This window comes from Somniosus microcephalus, chromosome 9, assembly GCF_052327205.1.
Source record: "Somniosus microcephalus isolate GS21.2 chromosome 9, FLI_Smic_1.0, whole genome shotgun sequence".
NCBI lineage: Eukaryota > Metazoa > Chordata > Chondrichthyes > Squaliformes > Somniosidae > Somniosus > Somniosus microcephalus.
In genome coordinates, this window is record NC_140995.1 from 80,436,364 (window position 1) to 80,457,710 (window position 21,347).

General features: G+C 45.3%; 1 protein-coding gene across 1 annotated transcript in view; it reads right to left on the reverse strand.

Annotated features, from left to right (window-relative positions):
* LOC147112500 (tudor domain-containing protein 6-like) overlaps positions 1-21,347 on the reverse strand; it is a 32,889-nt gene continuing 11,542 nt past the window's right edge. Inside the window, exons 3-4 of the mRNA XM_085996802.1 lie at positions 20,754-20,855; positions 1-1,320 (exon numbers count right to left, since the gene is read on the reverse strand). Coding sequence (XP_085852928.1) covers positions 848-1,320; positions 20,754-20,855 — 575 coding nt within the window. The 3' untranslated portion in view covers positions 1-847. The remainder of the gene's footprint in view (positions 1,321-20,753; positions 20,856-21,347) is intronic.

Consider the following 21,347-nt stretch of genomic DNA (forward strand, 5'->3'; position numbering starts at 1 on the left):
TCTGCATAAACAAGCTTTATTTGTCATTTTAATTGAACACATTTTTAAACAGGTTGCAGTGTACATAAAAGTATTTTGATGACTACTACTTTTGGAAACATCCTGTTTGGTTCTAGGACTTTGCAGTTGTAGTTGACTTACGTTATAATCCATAATTTAGAGTTTGTGAAAGGACTTTTTCCAGGAACCATGGGTGATTACATTTTTTGGCTGTAATATACATACAGAAACAATTCAAAGGCATTGACATTCTTGCATACTGATCAGGTTTCAGCAAGATTCACAACATACAATGTTTGCTTAATAGGTTTATCAATTTTTACAACTTCAAGTATCTATGTTCATCATTATAGATGAAACATGGTCATTTTTCAACTGACTGGTACCAGCAGTAACCTTTAGATTCAATTCTAGGCAACAGGCCACACACCTGTCAATAAGACTCTTTCTTCCCCCCCACCCAATTTAGCCCACTTCATGCCAAGTAAAAAAAATGGTTTGCCGAGTCAATTGAATGCACGTTTGAATCCTAAACTTAAACCTCCCTTTAGGCTGAAATGCTGCAGCTACCCAAAATAAAAACCTGATGATTCATCTCTTTTCTAGGCACCTGATCAACCATATACTGTACTAGAGCAGTTTCTGTATTTTAAGGCTTGGGGATTCATTCTGGAGGCTACAGCATCCTTTTCCAATTTACCTTTAAAATCAGTTGGGCAATGTAAGGGGCTAAATGAAATGCTCATTTACCAGTATTTGTAGCCGTAGTATTTTTACAAAAATCTTCAGGAGCAGGAATTATCAGTATATTTGGTTACAGATCTTCCTTAAAGACCTCTGATGACCACTACTGGAGGGAATCCACAGATTCTGCTGTAGACGTGCCCTCTACTGTGACGCAGACATTAGTTTCCACACTTTTGTCTGACAGATTTTCAAATTCACTTAATTTTTCTGATGCTGAAAGAGTAGCAAAAGGCATCAGTTGATGTTCTTGGTTATGATCTACAAAGTGTTTAAGCAACGTAACTTCTGATGTGGTAGAAGGTAACACAGCATCAGTAACCTTGATACTGGTGCCATGGATCAATTGTTCTTTATCGAATTTAACACCATCAACAGCAGCAGTTGTTGCCACATGTGACTGCAGTATCTGACCATCTTCTTTCTCACAATGAACTTCAGAACCATCAATTTCCTTCTGGGAGACATCAGTGCTGGAATTTGGATAGCTTGACCTACTGCCCTGGTGTTCATTCTCACTTTCAACTGCCACACAAGTTACATCAATATCAGCCTGAAGTATCAATAAGGGTGATCCTATTAAAAAAAAATAAGCAACACAAGGTATTGGAAAAGTCAGAATTTTACTTTTCTACAGGAAACTTTGGTTTATCCGGAGGTTAACTGTCCGGAATGCTCGAGCCACCAGCAAAAACCAGGAGCCGTTTCGGTAGGTTTTTTTTCTTTTTGTTGCTTTTTTTTTTTCCCCACCAGTCAGGCTCTGCAAGGTCTCGCTGAAGCTGTTGCTAAGCTACAGAGACGCTTGCAAAGTACGACCGACTGTTTAGAAGCTGTTGCTAAGCAACAGGGTTTGTTGCCAGATACGGAGCTCAAAATCTCCGTATGTTTCAACATTAGCGCTGGTTTGTCCGGCAGTTTTGATGGGACGGCAACAGCTCGGTGCCGGATATCACAAAGTTTCCTGTATTTACTCTCAATGAGGTGTGTATGCTGATTGCATCAGTGCTCTAGGAGAATACACAGCCACAGAGTAATAATCCCAAAGTTATTGACACCAATAAAGACCACTAACTCCAAAGTGCTTAACAATGGAGTAGTGTAGGAGGACATTGGTCCTTGGTCAAATCCCAACATGAATTGTGCAACCCCATGACTCCAAATTACTTGGCTACAATGGATAAGCAGTTTTAAAAATGCATGATGGGCAAGATCAAGAGTCAAATATACTGGTTTACAAACTTGAGAGATGAGCAACCAATCACATTCAGAATACCTGGCAAGCACCCTGAGCAATAATGATACAGAATGCATTACAGCCTAGTTACAGTTCCAAGTTTTTTGTGCATATGTATAAAGCATATCTAGGTTACTAGCAGGCCCAATTCCCATATTCAGATCAATTCATACCCGCTTACTAGATTACCATAAAATGCTGGAAATACTCAGGTCAGGCAGCATCTGTGGAGAGAGAGAGAGTTGACGTTTCAGGTCAATGACCCTTCGTCAGAACTGGCCAGTTCTGACGAAGGGTCATCGACCTGAAACGTCAACTCTCTCTCTCTCCACAGATGCTGCCTGACCTGCTGAGTATTTCCGTTTTTATTTCAGATTTCCAGCATCCACAGTATTTTGCTTTTCCCTCTTACTATAGATTTGCTCTCTGTAGTCATCCAAGGTCAGGGAGAAATCCACTATATTATGGCTATTTTGCTATCATAGTTTGAGGTGGTATAGGATGATACTGCATCACATTGAGGTCTGGGAGATGACTTACATCCTGCCGTTACTTGAACAGTTGTGCCAACTAGGGTGGGTACAGCCGAGACAAAAGCCAGAGGCGGTGTGTATTTTTTTTTTTATTTAAAAAGCACAGATTAATGTAACAGCACATGGATCCTGTGACCCAAACATTTAATACAATATGCAATCGTTGTCCAAGCTTGCAATGGAAGCTTCTGCTAATTGATTAATCAAATCTCAAAATAAGGCTTCACTTATCTTCAGCTAACTGACCAGAATGCAGAAAAGCAGGCCAATGGTATTAATTTATTATAGATACACATTAGTTGATCTCATAGCATAGTTCATGAATTATGTTTTTAAACTTCCTGCAAGTCTCTGCTCATTTTCTACACTATCATGGTCTCGTTTAGTCTCGTCTTTCAGTATGCCTTTCTCTGGTCTCAAGGACTTCCTCACTCTACGGTTTGCGCATGTCTCATTCTCTTCTCATCTACATTGTTCTCTTAATGCCTGTTAGTTTGTCTTAGTCTGTATATCGTCCTTCATTCTGCATATCTGGGACTCTGCTTCTCCTTTGCTGTCTTTATGTCCATTAGTGTTTACCCTGTGCGTTTGTCTTTTTCCTCTCATCTGCCATGAAGGCCTGGAGGCAGACTCATGTCCAAACCTCGGATACCTGCAACGTGATCTTTGTGCAAGTAGGAGGTGCCAATAGGCCAGTGTAGCTACAGAGGGAGGCTGTCTGGGAGCGTGTTGAATTTGTTGCTGATAACCACATGACTGACAAGTCACATGACTAGCAGACTACTCAGCCCTACAGAACAAATCAAAATCTTATGCATATATAGCCTGAATAGATTATATTATAAACTGCTACATAAACACCCAAAGATCCATACTCTATAGAAGGATCTATAGACAAGCTGTTCAGAAATACATTGAGCACAAGTATTTTGGGAACCATGGAGAGGATCATAAGCTGGGTATAAGCCATTCCAGATCACCACCTCTGCTGTGCTGAAGAGCACGACTACTAAGGCACTCGGAGGAAAACCTACAAGAGGGCAGGGAAAATTAGGCCGCTGCTCGAGGTGGAGACAGCCAATCACAATCTAGTGAAGTAGAACCCAAAGCAAGGCACAGGAGCACTCAATAGGTGTAGGGTGTGGGATTAATTAATTTGGCACATTTGTTACTTCATACAACTTGTATTTATACAGGCACAAAAGGCACTCAACAGGGAAAAAAGGTTTCTATGCATGTGCACTTTTTTTGCATCTTTGCTCAAGCAGACCCGAGCTGGGTGGGCTAGACTGGGCCAAGTATTATCAAGGGAGTATATATCTGTGGTAAACCACTTTTATCGTTCACTATCGTTACACTATAGTTATCACTGTTATATCGTTACTCTATGGTTATCACTGTTCACACTGTTGTATCACTATACGAGGTCGCCTCTTGTCACGCTGCTATACCTGGGCTGACCACTGCTGACTCCGCCCATGACTCCGCCTACCTGCCCAGGTATAAAGGTAGTCGACTGGCTGGCATTCCTCCTTGTTGTATCCGATCACCCACGAGGGTGGGCTCTGTTATTTAGCCAATAAAACCTATAGTTACTTTCTTAACTCGTCGCTTTTCATTGGATGAATTGATAGGTATATCAATTTTATTGGCTAAATTTTAAAATGTCGACAACTGAGCAGTCAAACGACCAGCCAAGCGACCAGCCAGACGCCCAGCTACAACAGCCACAGCAGCCGGCCTGGCTGCGAGCCCTCAGACCACCGTACCTGGATCTAAACCCACAGGCAGCAAACTCAGCCCTCGACTTCGAACACTGGCTGAGCTGCTTTGAAGCCTACCTGGGAGAATCCGGCGTGCCTCAGAAATCCATGCTAAGAGTTCTGAACGCCCAAGTGAGCCCTAAAGTATTCGCACTCATCCGGGACCTTAAAACATACGAGGACGCCATCAACCAGCTGAAAAGACAGTACCAAACCCCGGTAAATTCCATGTATGCCAGACACCTCCTAAGATCCCGCCCGCAACAGCCAGGAGAGCCCGTGGAGGAATTTTTACGGGTGCTACAAGCACTCGGCAGAGACTGTAACTTTAAAGCGGTAACGGCGGCAGAAAATACTGAAGACAATGTCCACGATGCCTTCGTGAAAGGCCTGCGGTCCGACTACTCACAGCAAAGACTACTGGAAGCAAGGGACCTCGACCTGGACAAAGCTGCAGCCCTCGCTCTCTCTCTAGAGGTGGCCCATCGGGACCTCGAGGCATACTCAAGGTACTGTAACTCGCGACCCTGGGACCGACCGCGATACCCCCCGCAGCAACCCCCCTGGGACCTACCTCAGCGTCGGCGTCCCGGACCCGATCGAGACCGCCACCCCCGGTACCGGCTCCGACATCGGACCCCCGCGATCGGGCCGCCGGCTGCTTCTTCTGCGGCCAGGCGAAACACCCGAGGTCGCGCTGCCCAGCCAGGAACTCTACCTGCTCAAACTGCATGAAGAAAGGCCACTTCGCCAAGGCCTGCAGAGGTGGATCATCAGAGGCCAGCAGTGCCTCATGCGAGCTGTGGGGGCGGCCATCTTCCTTCAAGGCAACAGAGGCCAGCATCCCCACATGCGAGTCATGGGGTGGCCATCTTTGATACAGGCAACAGACACCAGCAGTGCCTCATGTGAGTTATGGGGGCAGCCATCTTCTCCGCCATTTTGTCCAACCTCGTGGGAGACGCCATTTTACCCACCACGCCCGACCGCCACCGTGCCTCTAGACCCGACTACCGCCTCAACCGTAGACTACAACAACTCGCTCAGCTATACACTAGCCTCCGTCACACTGGACCAGGCCCGCCCGCATCACCTGTCCAAGTCGATGATGGACATCAAAGTAAACGGCCACGCCACGACCTGCCTGTTCGACAGCGGAAGCACGGAGAGCTTCATCCACCCAGACACGGTGAGCCACTACTCCCTCCCTGTCCTGCCAACGCGCAACCGGATCTCGATGGCATCGAGGTCACACGCCACTGACATCAGCGGCTACTGTGTTGTGACCCTGTCGGTTAAGGGTACGGAGTATAAAAATTTTAAACTCCTCGTCCTGCCCCAGCTATGCGCTGCCGTCCTACTAGGCCTAGACTTCCAATCCCACCTCCAAAGCGTCACGCTAGCATACGGCGGACCCCTCCCCCCACTCAGTCGACAACCAGCAGATTTTAAACCGCCCACCGCGTAACACCTGCGGCCTATCCACCCTCAAGGTCCCGCCACCTTCCCTGTTCGCTAACCTCACCCCCGACTGCAAACCCGTCGCTACCAAGAGCAGACGGTACAGCACCGGGGACAGAGCTTTCATTAGCTCTGAGGTGCAGCGTCTCCTGAAGGAGGGCATCATCGAGGGGAGCACCAGCCCCTGGCGTGCCCAGGTCGTGGTCGTTAAGACCGGCAATAAAAACCGCCTGGTCATCGACTACAGCCAGACCATAAACAGGTACACCCAGCTGGACGCATACCCCCTTCCCCGCATATCTGATATGGTCAATCAGATTGCGCAGTACCGGGTATTCTCCACCATCGACCTTAAGTCGGCCTATCACCAACTCCCTATCCGCCCTGAGGACCGCCAGTATACAGCCTTCGAGGCGAACGGCCGCCTCTACCACTTCCTTAGGGTTCCCTTCGGCGTCACCAACGGGGTTTCGGTCTTCCAAAGGGAGATGGACCGGATGGTTGACCAGAACGGGCTGCACGCCACGTTCCCCTATCTAGATAACGTCACCATCTGCGGCCGCGACCGGCAGGACCACGATGTTAATCTGGAGAGATTCCTCCGTACGGCCCAACGGCTGAACCTCACCTACAATAAGGATAAATGTGTGTTTAACACCTCGCGCCTTGCCATCCTCGGCTGTGTAGTAGAGAACGGAGTCATCGGCCCCGACCCCGAAAGAATGCGCCCCCTCATGGAGCTACCCCTCCCCCACTGTCCAAAGGCACTGAAGAGAACCCTGGGGCTCTTCGCCTACTATGCCCAATGGGTGCCCAATTATGCGGACAAAGCCAGACCCCTCATGAAGTCCACATCCTTCCCCCTTACGGAGGAAGCGTGCGCAGCCTTCTCCCTCATTAAGGGAGACATTGCCAAGGCCACTATGCACGCTGTGGATGAGTCCATCCCCTTCCAAGTCGAGAGCGATGCATCCGACTTCGCCCTAGCCGCCACCCTTAACCAGGAGGGGAGACCGGTGGCCTTCTTCTCAAGGACCCTACAGGGCCCTGAGATCCGACACTCGTCGGTCGAGAAGGAGGCCCAGGCGATTGTGGAGGCGGTACGACGCTGGAGGCACTAGCTGGCAGGCAAACGATTTACCCTCCTTACCGACCAACATTCGGTCGCTTTTATGTTTAATAACAAGCTGAGGGGCAAAATCAAGAATGACAAGATCTTGAGGTGGAGAATCGAGCTCTCCACCTACGATTATGATATCTTGTACCGGCCAGGTAAGCTGAACGAACCCCCCGATGCTCTGTCACGAATTACATGCGCCAGCGCGCAAAGTGATAGACTTCAGACCCTCCACAACGACCTCTGCCACCCCGGGGTCACCAGACTTTACCACTTCATTAAGGCCCGCAACCTGCCCTACTCCATCGAGGAGGTCAGGACCATGACCAGGAACTGCCAGACCTGTGCCGAGTGCAAACCGCACTTCTTTAGGCCGGACAGAGCAAGCCTGATCAAGGCCACCCGCCCCTTCGAGCGCCTGAGCATCGACTTTAAGGGGCCCCTCCCGTCCTCTGACCGTAATGTGTACTTCCTCAACATTGTTGATGAGTACTCCCGTTTCCCCTTTGCCTTCCCCTGCCCAGACATGACCAGTACCACGGTCATTAAATGCCTGAACGACCTCTTCGCCTTGTTCGGGTTCCCAAACTATATACATAGTGACCGGGGCTCCTCCTTCATGAGCGAGGAACTCCGCCAGTTCCTACTAGCGAGAGGTATTGCTGCAAGCAGGACCACCAGCTACAACCCCAGAGGGAACGGCCAGGTAGAAAGAGAAAACGCGACGGTATGGAAGGCCGTCCTCTTAGCCTTAAAGTCTAAGGGCCTCCCAATCTCCCGCTGGCAGGAAGTTCTCCCGGCAGCGCTGCATTCCACCCGGTCACTACTTTGCACTGCCATCAACGCCACCCCCCATGAACGAATGTTTGCTTTCCCCAGGAAGTCGACTACGGGAACCACGCTACCAACCTGGCTGACCTCTCCGGGGCCCGTCTTGCTGCGAAAGCACGTGAGGGCCCATAAAACGGACCCCCTGGTCGAGAGGGTGGACCTCCTGCACGCCAACCCCCAGTACGCCTATGTGGCATACCCAGACGGGCGGGAGGACACAGTTTCCTTACGAGACCTCGCACCCTCGGGCACTCCGGAGACACCACCTTCACCACCCCCCCCCCACCCCCCAATTCCAGACCAGGTAGATGGCATGCCGGAACCCCACGAGCCTTCGCCGACCACGCAGACACCAGCATTAACACCGGATAATGCAACACCGCCGCTGCGACGATCAGGAAGGCTTACGAGGCCTCCGGACAGACTGACATACCAGAACTGGTAGTACACTTCACCCCGCCGGACTCAAATCTAAAGGGGTGAATGTGGTAAACCACTTTTATCGTTCACTATCGTTACACTATAGTTATCACTGTTATATCGTTACTCTATGGTTATCACTGTTCACACTGTTGTATCACTATACGAGGTCGCCTCTTGTCACGCTGCTATACCTGGGCTGACCACTGCTGACTCCGCCTACCTGCCCAGGTATAAAAGGTAGTTGACTGGCTGGCATTCCTCCTTGTTGTATCCGATCACCCACGAGGGTGGGCTCTGTTATTTAGCCAATAAAACCTATAGTTACTTTCTTAACTCGTCGCTTTTCATTGGATGAATTGATAGGTATATCAATATCCAAGGTCAGGTACTTTTGAGGCCCAGTGAATGTGTTGAGCTATGCAGGGGAACATTGGAGCAACTAAAGATGGCATGGTTACATTTGTGTTAGTAGCTCCTAAAATTGATTGTGTGCATGCATTTATTATACACATCAATTTTAAAATAAGGAACTAGCTTTGATGTTTCCTCAGACTACAAATAAGCAATTAGTTAGGTTGTCTCAGTTATCAATAACTGTCCCATCATTATGTTGAAAGGTTTTTGATCATTTTCTGGGTGCAAACAGCCAGAAAATAAAGCAAAATCACTGACTCCAGCAGAGGCAGTCTAGCTCTTAAAAACAGGACATTGACTGCAAGCAGTCAGCTAAAGGCTGCAAGGACAGGGTACTGGAGAAAGGAGTTAGGAAATCAGCTTTAAGTCATGCAACATGATCCATTGAAGTGAAATAGCATGCTTGGTCATTATTTTTATACTATACAAGACAAGTTTTATGGATAGGAAATAAATGAATCTGATCATAACTTCTGTACATCCACCCGATATGAATCGTTAACTGCTTTACTTCCTATCAAATCTCGACTCACCAAGTGTTTGTTGTTCAAGTCTGGTCTGGATCACAAGGGAATGATACGGTTATATTCCTGAGTTGCACTATCATACAGATAAAGGGTTGTATAAGGCAACCCCCATAAAACTAAGACTCAAAAATGAGCCAAAACTCTGAATGAATAAACGGTGGTACTGGTTTTATTTAGTAATCACCAAACAAGCAAACAATTCACCCATCAGGGCCATTTCTTCCAATATGCCGTTACAGCTTCAACTACCAACTTACATGATTACTTGGCAGAGGAAAAGTAGTCATTTCAACAATTTCCTCCCAACAGTAAAAATTCCAGGGTTATTAAATATAATTCAGCTCATTTGTATACCCTTTCCATAATCTCAACAGGATTGCAACCTCTTCTGCAGAGTACTTAATCTATGCCTGTATTACCCCACAACCTTTAGTACATTTTGTAGAAGGCGGCATATGCTACAAAACAAATGGAAGCCAACAAACAACTGCCACTTCCTGTCCAACGGAGGTTCCTATACTGGAACCGATATAACTAATGAGTACGTGGTGGTCATACAAGAGCCATACCCCTTGGGCAGTAATCCCCTAGTTCGAGACCAGGAGTGAAACCTCTGTACAAGGATCAGATACAAACAATGTAATCCCCATTTCCTTTTTCAGCAAGTGATGGATTCTTCCTCCTACAATGAAATAAAAACTAAAAGGAAAAAAAGCACATTACTCACTTTTTATTAAGCTGGTAATTTATTTTAAAAAATCACTACTTGAAACTATGGTAAACCTCACTGTATTTTTACCAAGTATGACTTGGAGATTGTTCAAAACTGGCGTGCTAAAGACATTGCTATGAATTCAAGTCTGCCACTGATACCTTCTTAGATTCAAGTGGTAGTAGTCATTTCTGAAAGCAGTCTGACTGTCTTGCCTTTATGGCAGTTGACTCGAACTGCCCAGTGACTAGTTGAATTGTTCAGGGAGTAACAATGAAAACCCGTGACCTGAACCAGCTATCCATCTTTTGCACGTGTGTTTCTCTCATCTCTTCAAAGGCAGGTAGAGTTAATGGACAAAATGGATCCAAGCTAGCTTTTCTGCCGTGTACAGGATTTAAGCACAAGGTCATATTTACAAATTAAGGGCAATAAAAGAACAGAGGAAATACAGAAGGAAAGTTTTTTTAATAAACTAATAGGGTGGCAACTATATGGAACAGATTACCGACAGGTGGTGGAACAAGATCCCCTAAGGCATCTCAAGATGAAATTAGATACATTTTGGTCAACAAATAGGATCCAAGGTTATTAGAAATGCACCAAGAAAATACTGAGGTGGGCTAGATGGACCAAAGGTTTTCTCCTGCCTGAACATTTGCATAATGATACAAAATACCACCCACCAATGTGGGAAAGTGTGGTGCAAGAAGTTTTCTAGCTAATCCTCCAACATCCACCTCAGTGAAGTTCCTCACAGCTTGATTTTTAACAATACTGACACGTTAAATTTAGCTCACGTGATTTAAATCCCCATAAGCAGCCAAGTGCTGTGGAGTGGGGACTATACCTAGATTATATAATGAAATGGTGTCTCCCTCAAACCACTTCAAACTGAGACAATGCAAGTTCACTTAGGCAGTCTTGTGAACTTCTACACCTACTATGGTATGGATATATATATTTATTTTTTTTTAAATATGAGAACACAGACAGGGCGGGTAGTTCGTCTAGGAATGCTAGGAGAGGGTCAGTGGTCACGCTCTTGACTTCTGCCTAGCCAGATAACAAAAACAGAGTTTTGCTCAGTGCAGAAAATCTGATAAGATCTCCTTGTAGAAGTGCCAATCAAGTTCAGAGGAATTACTGGTCAGCAAGTTATATTCAGCCTGTGTAGTATGCTTTGTTATTTTCTATGTCGGGAGAAACATTCCAAAACAAGCTGTAATTAATGCACTGTAATCATTGCTGTTTGTTAATGGACTGTACAATAAATTTGCCTGTTTGTTTATATTTGGCCTCACCTCACCAGACTGTTACCTAGTGCACCTTTTGGAAGATTGAAGGAGCACACATGGTGGCACGTATGAGATTATAGCACCCAGTTCAGATAACAAGGGGTTATCATTGGTATGACCCCGAGTTATGCTATTGTAAGACTAAGTATCCGGCAACAAGGGAAACACGTAAGAGACACGGGATCTGCTTAAAACAACGTGCATTTATAGTGTCTTTAACATAGAACATTTTCCAATGTGTTTCTCGGATGTGCTCAGGAAAAAAAAAGGATGCTGAGCCAAAGAAGATTAGATGGGATGACTAAAAGCTTGGTCAAATAAATGGATTTTAAGGAATGTTTTAAAGCAGGAGAGAATTGGGAGAAACTGATGACACTAAACCAGAGAGATTATCTAGTGCAGACTTCAAATTTGTAAGTCAACCATTCAAGCTTGTCCATAATGGACCACAAATTCTTTCCAAGATACAAGTGAGGTCCATTGTGGTCACAGAGCAATATAGTAGCATGGATTACAGATTGGTTAAAGGACAGAAAAAACGGGTCATTTTCGGGTTGGCAGGTTGTAACTAGTGGGGTGCTTGGACCTCAGCTATTTACAATCTAGATCAATGACTTAGATGAGGGGACAGTGTGAAATATAATCCAAGTTTGCAAACGATATAAAGCTAGGTGGGAAAGTAAGCTGCGAGGAGGACATACAGGGTCTGCAAAGGGATATAGGCAGGTTAAGTGAGTGGGCAAGAAAGTAGGAGAATGAGTGTAATGTGGGGAAAATGTGAAATGGTCTTATTGAATGGTGGAGCAGGCTCGAGGGGTCATATGGCTACCCCATTTCCTATTTCATTTACTTAAAGCTAAAATGGATGGTTCACTGGTCCCATGACAATCCTATATGGGCCAAGTAACCAGATCTTAATGAAGCTATGGTAGGCAATATGCTGCAATCACAACTACGCACTTTATAAACTAGAAGCATTTTTTTTTTTTTTTTTTTTTTAAAAACACAAGTTTAGATTCAGGAAGAGTAGTGGGAAAATAATGTGACTGAAAGAAGTAAACTATCCCTCCTCATCCTTCTCGACCAGTCTGCAACCTTTTACACGGTTGACCACATCATCCTCCTCCAATGCCTCTCCACCATTGTCCAACTGCACTTGCCTGGTTCCATTCTTCTCTAATTGTAACCAAAGAATCACCTGTAATGGCTTCTCTTCCTGCTCCCGCAGTTACCGCTGGTGGTCCCCCAAGGATCTATGCTTGAGCCTATTTCTCAATTACATGCTGCCCCCTCGGCAGTATCATCCAAAAACCACAGCGTCAGTTTCCACATGTACACCGACGACACCAAAAATCTACCTCATCACCACCTCTTTTGACCCCTCCACTGTCTCAATGGTCAGTCTGCTTCTCCGAGATCCAGTACTGGATAAGCAGAAATTTCCTCTAATTAAATATTGGAAGACTGAAGCCACCAACTCCCTCCTCTCCCTGGCAACTGAGGCTGAACTAGACTGTTCGCCACCTGGGTGTCATATTTGACCCTGAAACAAGCTTCCGACCACATATCCGCACCATCACTAAGACCGCTTATTTCCACCTCCATAACATCGCCCGACTCTGCCTCAGCTCATCCGTGCTAGTTACCTCTAGACTGGACTATTCCAACACACTCCTGGCCGGACTCCCACGTTCTACCCTCCATAAACTTAAAGTCAACCAAAACTCTGCTGCCTGTGTCCTAACTCACACCAAGTCCCGTTCACCCATCGCCTCTGTGCTCACTGACCTACACTGGCTCCTGGTTAAGCAATGCCTCGATTTTAAAATTTTCATTGTTTTCAAATCCCTCCATGGCCTCGCCCCTCCCCATCTCTAATCTCCTCCAGCCCCACAACCCTCAGATAGCTGCACTCCCCTAATTCTGGCCTCGAGCATCCCCAATTTTAATTGCACCACCATTGGTGGCCATGCCTTCAGCTATCAAGGTCCTAAACTCTGGAATCCCCTCCCTCCCTAAACTTCTCTTTCCTCCTTTAAGATACTTCTTAAAACCTACCTCTGACCAAGCTTTTGGTTATCTGCCCTAATATCTCATGTGGCTCAGTGTCAAATTTTGTTTTATAATACTGCTGTGAAGTGCCTTGGGATGTTTTACTACGTTAACAGCGCTATATAAATACAAGTTGTTGTTTTTGAAGATTAAGCAATTTTCTCTGCGCATGTCCATCTCGAAGAATTGCCATTCTTACTCAAAAAGATATAGGTTCTGCACACCACTACCTATACACATAATAAATTTAGTCTCATGGCTTAGGCTACTTACTTTTTAAAAAAATAACCACAATAACCAGTCAATACTGTGGCTGAAAATTAAATATTATTCCAAATTCCAATGCTTTGTGACGCTAATGTGAACAGAGTGCTTTTAATGCTATTCATGTAGTAGATAAGCTGTAGCCCAGAAAGGGAGGCATAATTAAAGTAGTAATGGACTAGAAATTATAGTAAATTATTTTAGTTAAGACTTCAAAGAGCTGGATCAATTCTCATGAACTTGTTCCAAGGCAAAATAGGGAAGAGAACATCTGATGCTTCAAGTTGCAAAAGCCTCACAATTTCAATAAAATCTAAGGTCACAATCCAAAAGTTCCACAAGTATAGCAACCCAATCGGACACAAGCTTAAATCTCCTCTAAGCACTTTAGCCAAAAAAAGGCACCAGCACAACTGCTCAGGACCTCAATATATTATCTAAGGAACCAGCTGCTACCTTGACTCATTATTTCAAGTCCCCCCAAGTCAATGTCATTCCATAAAATGAAAAACAATGTACTGATCTACAAAAGAAAGTCAGTGAATCCTGTAGCAGGTCAACGACAACCACCTATCTGGTTGGCATTTAGCCTTACAGCAAAGTCAATTTGTAATACTCCACTCATTCTCAATAAATGAGTGATGCCCTTAATGCTCAGTATAAAGTCCACAGTATTGTTGCCCATGCAGGAGCCCTCAATAGGGTACAACATCCTCCCTCGAGAAGCTGGCCTCTTCTGGCTTATTTAATAAAGCCACTGGACTGGATATTTAACACTCAAAACAAAAATCAGATCCTGTTAAAACAATGTCCAAAATCTACCCAGGAATCCCCACAGGAAACATTCTCGATTTTCCTCAATGACCTGAAAGGGCATCAAAAGAGGTGGTCTTTTCAGGAGACAAAGATGATTGACAGACGCTACCTTTCCACCCAAGAAATTCAGCAATGACCAAAATCACCGCACACAGATAGACAGAATTTTACAAATGGTAGATCAGCATTAAGAAAAATGTCATCCATAATCTTACAGTAGAAGTTAATGGGTAAGGGTTGGAAACTCTTCCAACTACATTGGAATCTGTACTGGGAAAGCTGAAGAATCTGAAAAAGCTGAAAGATTGCAAAAAAAATCCTGTTCAATCCTACTTACCATCAACTTAAATGCTCCACAGGGGCTGTATAACTGCTAACTTATTTAGAAAGCAGCAGGGGTGGAGTGGGGGAAAAAATCAAGTTAACAGGAGGCCTTCTCCATGCCAAAGACCACCCAATCTCAACATTAAAAATGACTGAAACTCCTGTTTCTTAAGAGATGCTTTAGCTCTACTCAATTCTGCATTAATCCAAGAAGTCCACATAGAATTCAAAGTTTCACACAATGCTTCTTCTATCTGTGACACTCTCCCAATGCTCTCTTCCTTTATGTGTAAACATTAAACAGGGGTAAATTATTGGAAAGAATTCTGAAGGACAGGATAAATCTTTATTTAGAAAGACATGGATTAATCACGGATAGTCAGCACGGATTTGTTAAGGGAAGGTCGTGTCTTGACAAACTTGATTGAATTTTTTGAGGTGGTAACAAGGAGGGTAGTGCGTTTGATGTAGTGCTATCCCTTATCCAAAAGCCTTGGGACCAGCCGAGTTTCAGTTTTCGGAATTTTTCGGATTTCAGAAGGTATTGGGAAATTTGTCGGGGGTCGGGTCGGGGTCCGCGGGGGGTCGGAGAAAAGAATATCGGACGGATCGGGGGTCGGGTCAGGTGGGGGGTGGAGAAAATAATATCGGACGGGCCGCTGTATTGTTGGGTTCACTCTCCCGGTATCATCTCCACACTGCCCGGCTCGGCCTGCAATCTCCTACCCAGGAGGGAACTCTGACCCTCTGCCCTGCTCAGCGTAAGTCGTGCGCCACTCTGGTCATGTCGTGCGCACGACTTACGCTGAACGAAAAAACCTTCGGTTTTTAGAGGGTTTCGGAAGTTCGGATAAAAGGTAGTCTACCTGTATATGGACAAGGCTTTTGATAAGGTTCCACATGGCAGACTGGTCACGAAGTTAAGTGCCCATGGGAGCCAGGGCAAAGTGTCAAGTTGGATTCAAAACTGGCTCAGACAGGAAGCAGAGGGTAATGGTTGAATGTTTGTGACTGGAAGGCTGTTTCCAGTGGGGTTCCGCAGGGCTCAGTACTAGGTCCCTTGCTTTTTGAGGTATATATCAATGATCTAGACTTGAATATAGGGGTATGATTAAGAAGTTTGCAGATGATACTAAAATCAGCTGTGTGGTTGATACTGAAGAAAGCTGTAGACTGCAGAAAGACATCAATAAATTGGTCAGGTGGGCAGAACAGTGGCAAATGGAATTCAATCCAGAGAAGTGTGAAGTAATGCATTTGGGGAGGGCTAACAAGGAAAGGGAATACACATTAAATGGTAGGACACTAAGTAGTGTAGAGGAACAAAGGGACCTTGGAGTGCTTGTCCACAGATCCCTGAAGGTAGGTCAGGTAGATAAGGTGGTTAAGAAGGCATATGGAATGCTTGCCTTTATTAGCTGTGGCATAGAATACAAGAGCAGGGGGGTTATGCTTCAACTGCATAAAACACTAGTTAAGCCTCAGCTAGAGTATTGCGTGCAGTTCTAGTCACCACTAGAGAGGGTACAGAGGAGATTTACAAGGATGTTGCCAAGAGTAGAGAATCCTAGCTAGGAGGAAAGACTGGATAGGCTGGGTCTGTTTTCCTTGGAACAGAGGAGGCTGAGGGGAGACCTTATTGAGGTGTATAAAATTATTGAGGGGCCTAGATAAAGTGGATAGAAAAGACCGATTTCCCTTAGCAGAGGGGTCAAAAACTAGGGGGCACAGATTTAAAGTAATTGGTGGAAGGTTTAGACGGGATTTGAGGGGAAATGTCTTCACCCAGAGGGTTGTGGGGGTCTGGAACTCACTGCCTGAAAGGGTGGTAGATACAGGAATCCTAACCACATTTAAAAAGTACATGGATGTGCACTTGGGATGCTTTAACCTGCAGGGCTACAGACCAAGAGCTGGGAAGTGGGATTAGGCTGGACAGCTCTTTGTTGGCCAGCACAGACACGATGGGCCGAAATGGCCTCCTTCCGTACTGTAAATTTCTAATGATTCTATAAAGCGGTGGCATTAATTTGGCTTTAGGAAATCTGTTGCCGGTTGTAATTTTCTTAAATTGTGTTCAGACATCTGGTTTTATTATAGCTGTCCTGATGTCCGACCTAGGCAAAACATAATCATGCCAACTTTTGCTTGTTACAATGGCAATTGATATGCACCTAGACAAAGTTCAGGTCTGCTGATACACCAAATGGATTGTTACAGTCTAGGGGCCTTGGATCACTCCTGTTAGATGCAAGCATCCCATCTGCCAGTGTTACACAGGCAATCTACCTGTCGCAGATCCATGACAGCATTGGTAGCAGTGACCAGCGCACAATCATTGTGGAGACAAAGTCCCGTCTTAACACGATGGATGGTGTCCTCAGTGTGGTGTGGCACTACCACCGTGCTAAATGGGAGAGATTCAAAACCGATCTAGCAGCTTAAAACTGGGCATCCATGAGGCATTGTGGGCCATCAGCAGCAGAATTGTATTCCACCACAATCTAACCTCCTGGCCCGGCATATCCCTCTCTCCCAGTACCACCAAGCCAGGGGACCAACCCCAGTTCAATAAGGAGTGTAGAAGAGCATGCTGGGAGCAGCACCAGGCGCACCTAAAAATGAGGTGCCAACCTTGAGAAGCTGCAGGACTACATGCATGCTAAAAAGTGGAAGCAGCATACTATAGACAGGGCTAAGCGATCCCACAATCAACAGATCAGATCAAAGCTCTGCAGTCCTGCCACATCCAGTTGTGAATGGTGGTGGATCATTAAACAACTAACGGGAGGAGGAGGCTCCATGAATATCCCCATCCTCAATGATGGTGGAGTCCAGCACGCGAGTGCAAAAGACAAGGCTGCAGAGTTTGCAACCATCTTCAGCCAGAAGTGCAGAGTGGCTGATCCATATCAGCCTACTCCCGAGGTCCCCACCATCACCGAAGCCAGTCTTCAGCCAATTCGATTCACGCCACATGATAAAGAAACGGCTGAGCGCACTGGATACAGCAAAGGCTGTGGGCCCTGACACATCCCAGCTATGAGTCTAGGTTCGGATAGGTCATGGCCCTGTGGGTAGCGGAGCGGGCCCAGGGGCCGTGTAGCCTGATCCTGCTTTCGTGTGTCTAATGCTGTTAGATTCAGGAGATAGTCCTGTCATAGTGGATTGGCGGTTAGGATCAGATCAGCCATGATCTTATTGAATGGCGGAGCAGGCTCGAGGGGCCAATTGGCCTACTCCTGCTCCTATTTCTTATGTTCTTATGTTCTATCGTGCTCCAGAACTAGCCGCGCCTCTAGCCAAGCTGTTCCAGGACAGCCACAACACTGGCATCTATCTGACAATGTGGAAAACTGCCCAGGTATGTCCTGTCCACAAAAAGCAGGACAAATCCAACCTGGCCAATTACCACCCCATCAGTCTACTCTCAATCATCAGCAAAGTAATGGAAGGTGTCATCGACAGTGCTATCAAACGGCACTTTCTCACCAATAACCTGGTCACTGATGCCCAGTTTGGGTTCCGCCAAGACCACTCGGCTCCCGACCTCATTGCAGCCTTGGTCAAAGGAGCTGAATTCCAGAGGTGAGGCGAGAGTGACTGCCCTTGACATCAAGGCAGCATTTGACCAAGTGTGGCATCAAGTAAAAGTGAAGTCAATGGGATTCAGGAGAAAAATACTCCACTGGCTGGAGTCATACCTAGCAGAGAGGAAGATGGTTGTGGTGATTGAAGGTTAATCATCACAGCCCCAGGACATTGCTGCAGGAGTTCCTCAGGGCAGTGTCCTAGGCCCAACCATCTTCAGCTGCTTCATCAATGACCTTCCCGCCAACATAAGGTCAGAAATGGGGATGTTCACTGATGACTGCACATTGTTCAGCACCATTCACAACTCCTCAGATAATGAAGCAGTCCATGCCCGCATGCAACAAGACCTGGACGACATTCAAGCTTGGGCTGATAAGTGGCAGGTAACATTCGCGCCACAGAAGTGCCAGGCAATGACTATCTCCAACAAGCGATAGCCTAACTACCGCCCCTTGACATTCAACGGCATTACCATCGCCGAGTCCCCCACCATCAACATCCCGGGGGGTCACCATTGACCAGGAACTTAACTGGACCAGCCACAAATACTGTGGCAACAAGAGCAGGTCAGAGGCTAGGTATTCTGCGGCAAGTGTCTCTCCTCCTGACTCCCCTCCAAGTCACACACCATCCTGACTTAGAAGTATATTGCCGATCCTTCATAGTCGCTGGGTCAAAATCCTGGAACTCCCTACTTAACACTGTGGGAGTACCTTCACCACAGACTGCAGTGGTTCAAGGCAGCAGCTCACCACCACCTTCTCAAGGGCAACGAGGGATGGGCAATAAATGCTGGCCTTGCCAGCGATACCCAGATCCCCCATAAGCAAATTTTAAAAAAAAAGTAACAAGAGTGAAGAGATGGAGGACACAGGGAAACTCATTGTTCTGCTTCTCAACGGAGGCTTGATTTTCAGCAGCTGGGACAACAGACCTGCTATACGATACGGAACAATCAAACAAGAGCCAGCATCAACAGTATAAAAATATTCTGCTGTCACCAGTCTTCCTGAGATGCCAGGGTTCCAAGAATAGTCAGTTGACAAAACTGCTTTCCTAGAGTTGTATGCAGGTGCCTTATTTCAGACATTCACTATGGAGATTCCAGCTGAGACTTAATGGTCAAGAATTCCAAACTCAATGTGGCAAAAACTTTAACAGCTGTTTGGACAACCAGTCATCTAAGGGATAAACATTCAAGTGCTTTAGCCATATGTAGTTTTCTGCTGATGCAAAGATCCAATACCACTTAGGACTCAATCCTAGATCACTGGTGCCCACTACACCTCATTTCTCTCCAAGCCATTCCAGAAGACAATCTTAACAGAACACACCTGAACTGGGCACAATTTCTAAATTAACTAACTAGATTTATTTCCTGAATTTAAAATTTGCCGACCAGCATAGCAGTAAAATCATTGTTCCGGCGTTAGCTTTTGGCTCCATTTTACCCAGGACTATTTTGGTTCTCATGCTTGTAGTTGACTGCGTCTCAGACCACAGATTAAATGATCCATTAGTCTTTGAACAACCTTGACTGCACACCAATGGCTAAATGTTTCTTCTGACAGTCCCATTTCCAAGATGCATCATTCATCTGTGGTGCTCACATCATCTAAAAGAAGCCCAAGACATAAGCCATCTTCTAGAAACCAGACATGCCAGAGCTAGTTGGCCATCTTAAGACTTTTCCCAGCTTTAGCTTCACACCTATACAGAGTAGATTAACAAAAGCTAGTTCTGCCTATCTACCTGCATACAATGGCAATACCATGGAATTTGTCACAAGCTGTGGCCTAGAGTGCTGAACCTCAGGAGTGTTCTGTGACGATATAGATCTTGAGCATATTGAGCTGAAATCAAAACCAAAGCAGAGGCCAACATAATGGGATCAGAACTGCCTTTTCACTAGCAGAATAATTAGAATATCAATCTTAAACTTAAATCATCTAGATTTGTATGCAAGAGTTTTTAAAAAAAATCTGCATCCACCAATCTGGCTTACTGGGCAAGGTCAGGTTTGGACTAATGCAGTCTTCTACCAAAGAAGCAACTACATCAACACCCATGTAGGATATTTCCGAGAGCCTAACCTTGACTCAGAATTTGTTTCTTTGGAAAGGGCAAAGGGGAGAGAGGAGAGAGGAAGGTGATCATTCAACCCTTCTCAGAATACAAGATATAATACAACCAAGTCCAGAGTAAGTGTTAGTGCATCTATTACACACAGCTAGCTGGTGAGCAACAGATAAGCTACTTCCCATATTTGAAAGCAATCGCATTTGAGACCATACCGTAACAGGATCAAATTTGCTTCTCCCTACCGTCCCCTCCAAACGTGAAGGGTTAGTTTAATAAAATTTGAAAAATTAGTAGAGAAAATAGATAACAAGGAATACTAAAATGTGGAATAGAATCACAATGCATGAAAATGCCTTTAAACGTCAAGACTACAGGGGTTCAAGTACATCAAAGAATGTTCAGATTACACATCATACAATTTGTGAGCAAAGACAATCCACTCTTGGTAAAATTGTGTATATGTAGTTCAGTGACAAGTTACATTTAACTGTAGCAACACTGCAAAATATTGCTCAAATACACCAATACAAAACACGAAGAACATTTTCAAAACTTCTTTCATACCTTTTTCCACACCGGTATTAATTGCAACAGTTAATGAATTTTTCAAAGGAATGCTTTCCTCTTGCTCAGCATCATCTTTTTCAGTTACAGCTATCTGCAATCCTGCAAGAAGAAAATCACATGAAATTTTAAATACAGGGGGGCGGGGGCGGGGGCAGAAACAGGACAAGATGAAACTAGATGAGCTTTTTTCATGCATTAACTAGTCCAAGTGTCAAGTGGGAGACTGGAGTCTGAAGTGAAGAATGGCAACCACCTGAAGTCACAGTTTCATTACAATGGTATTTAAATATCAGTAGAAGGAAGATTCATTAGTAACAAAATTCATTTAATTGGTGTCAAATTCCTCATGTGGAAAGCTTACCATTACAACATCTTATATTTATATAGCGCCTTTAATGTAATAAAATGTTATTTAATAAAACTAGTGTTTAATGGGTAAAGAAAAAATAAATCAGTGGGTAAGTAGCACTGAAATCAAAATGGTCAGGTTTGTTCAGCAGATAAGACAGTTCTAATATCTGTATGTTCAGTGCTATAGGGATGCTTTTCAGCAACCCTGCTTTTAAGCAAAGCACAAGACCTCTACCATGC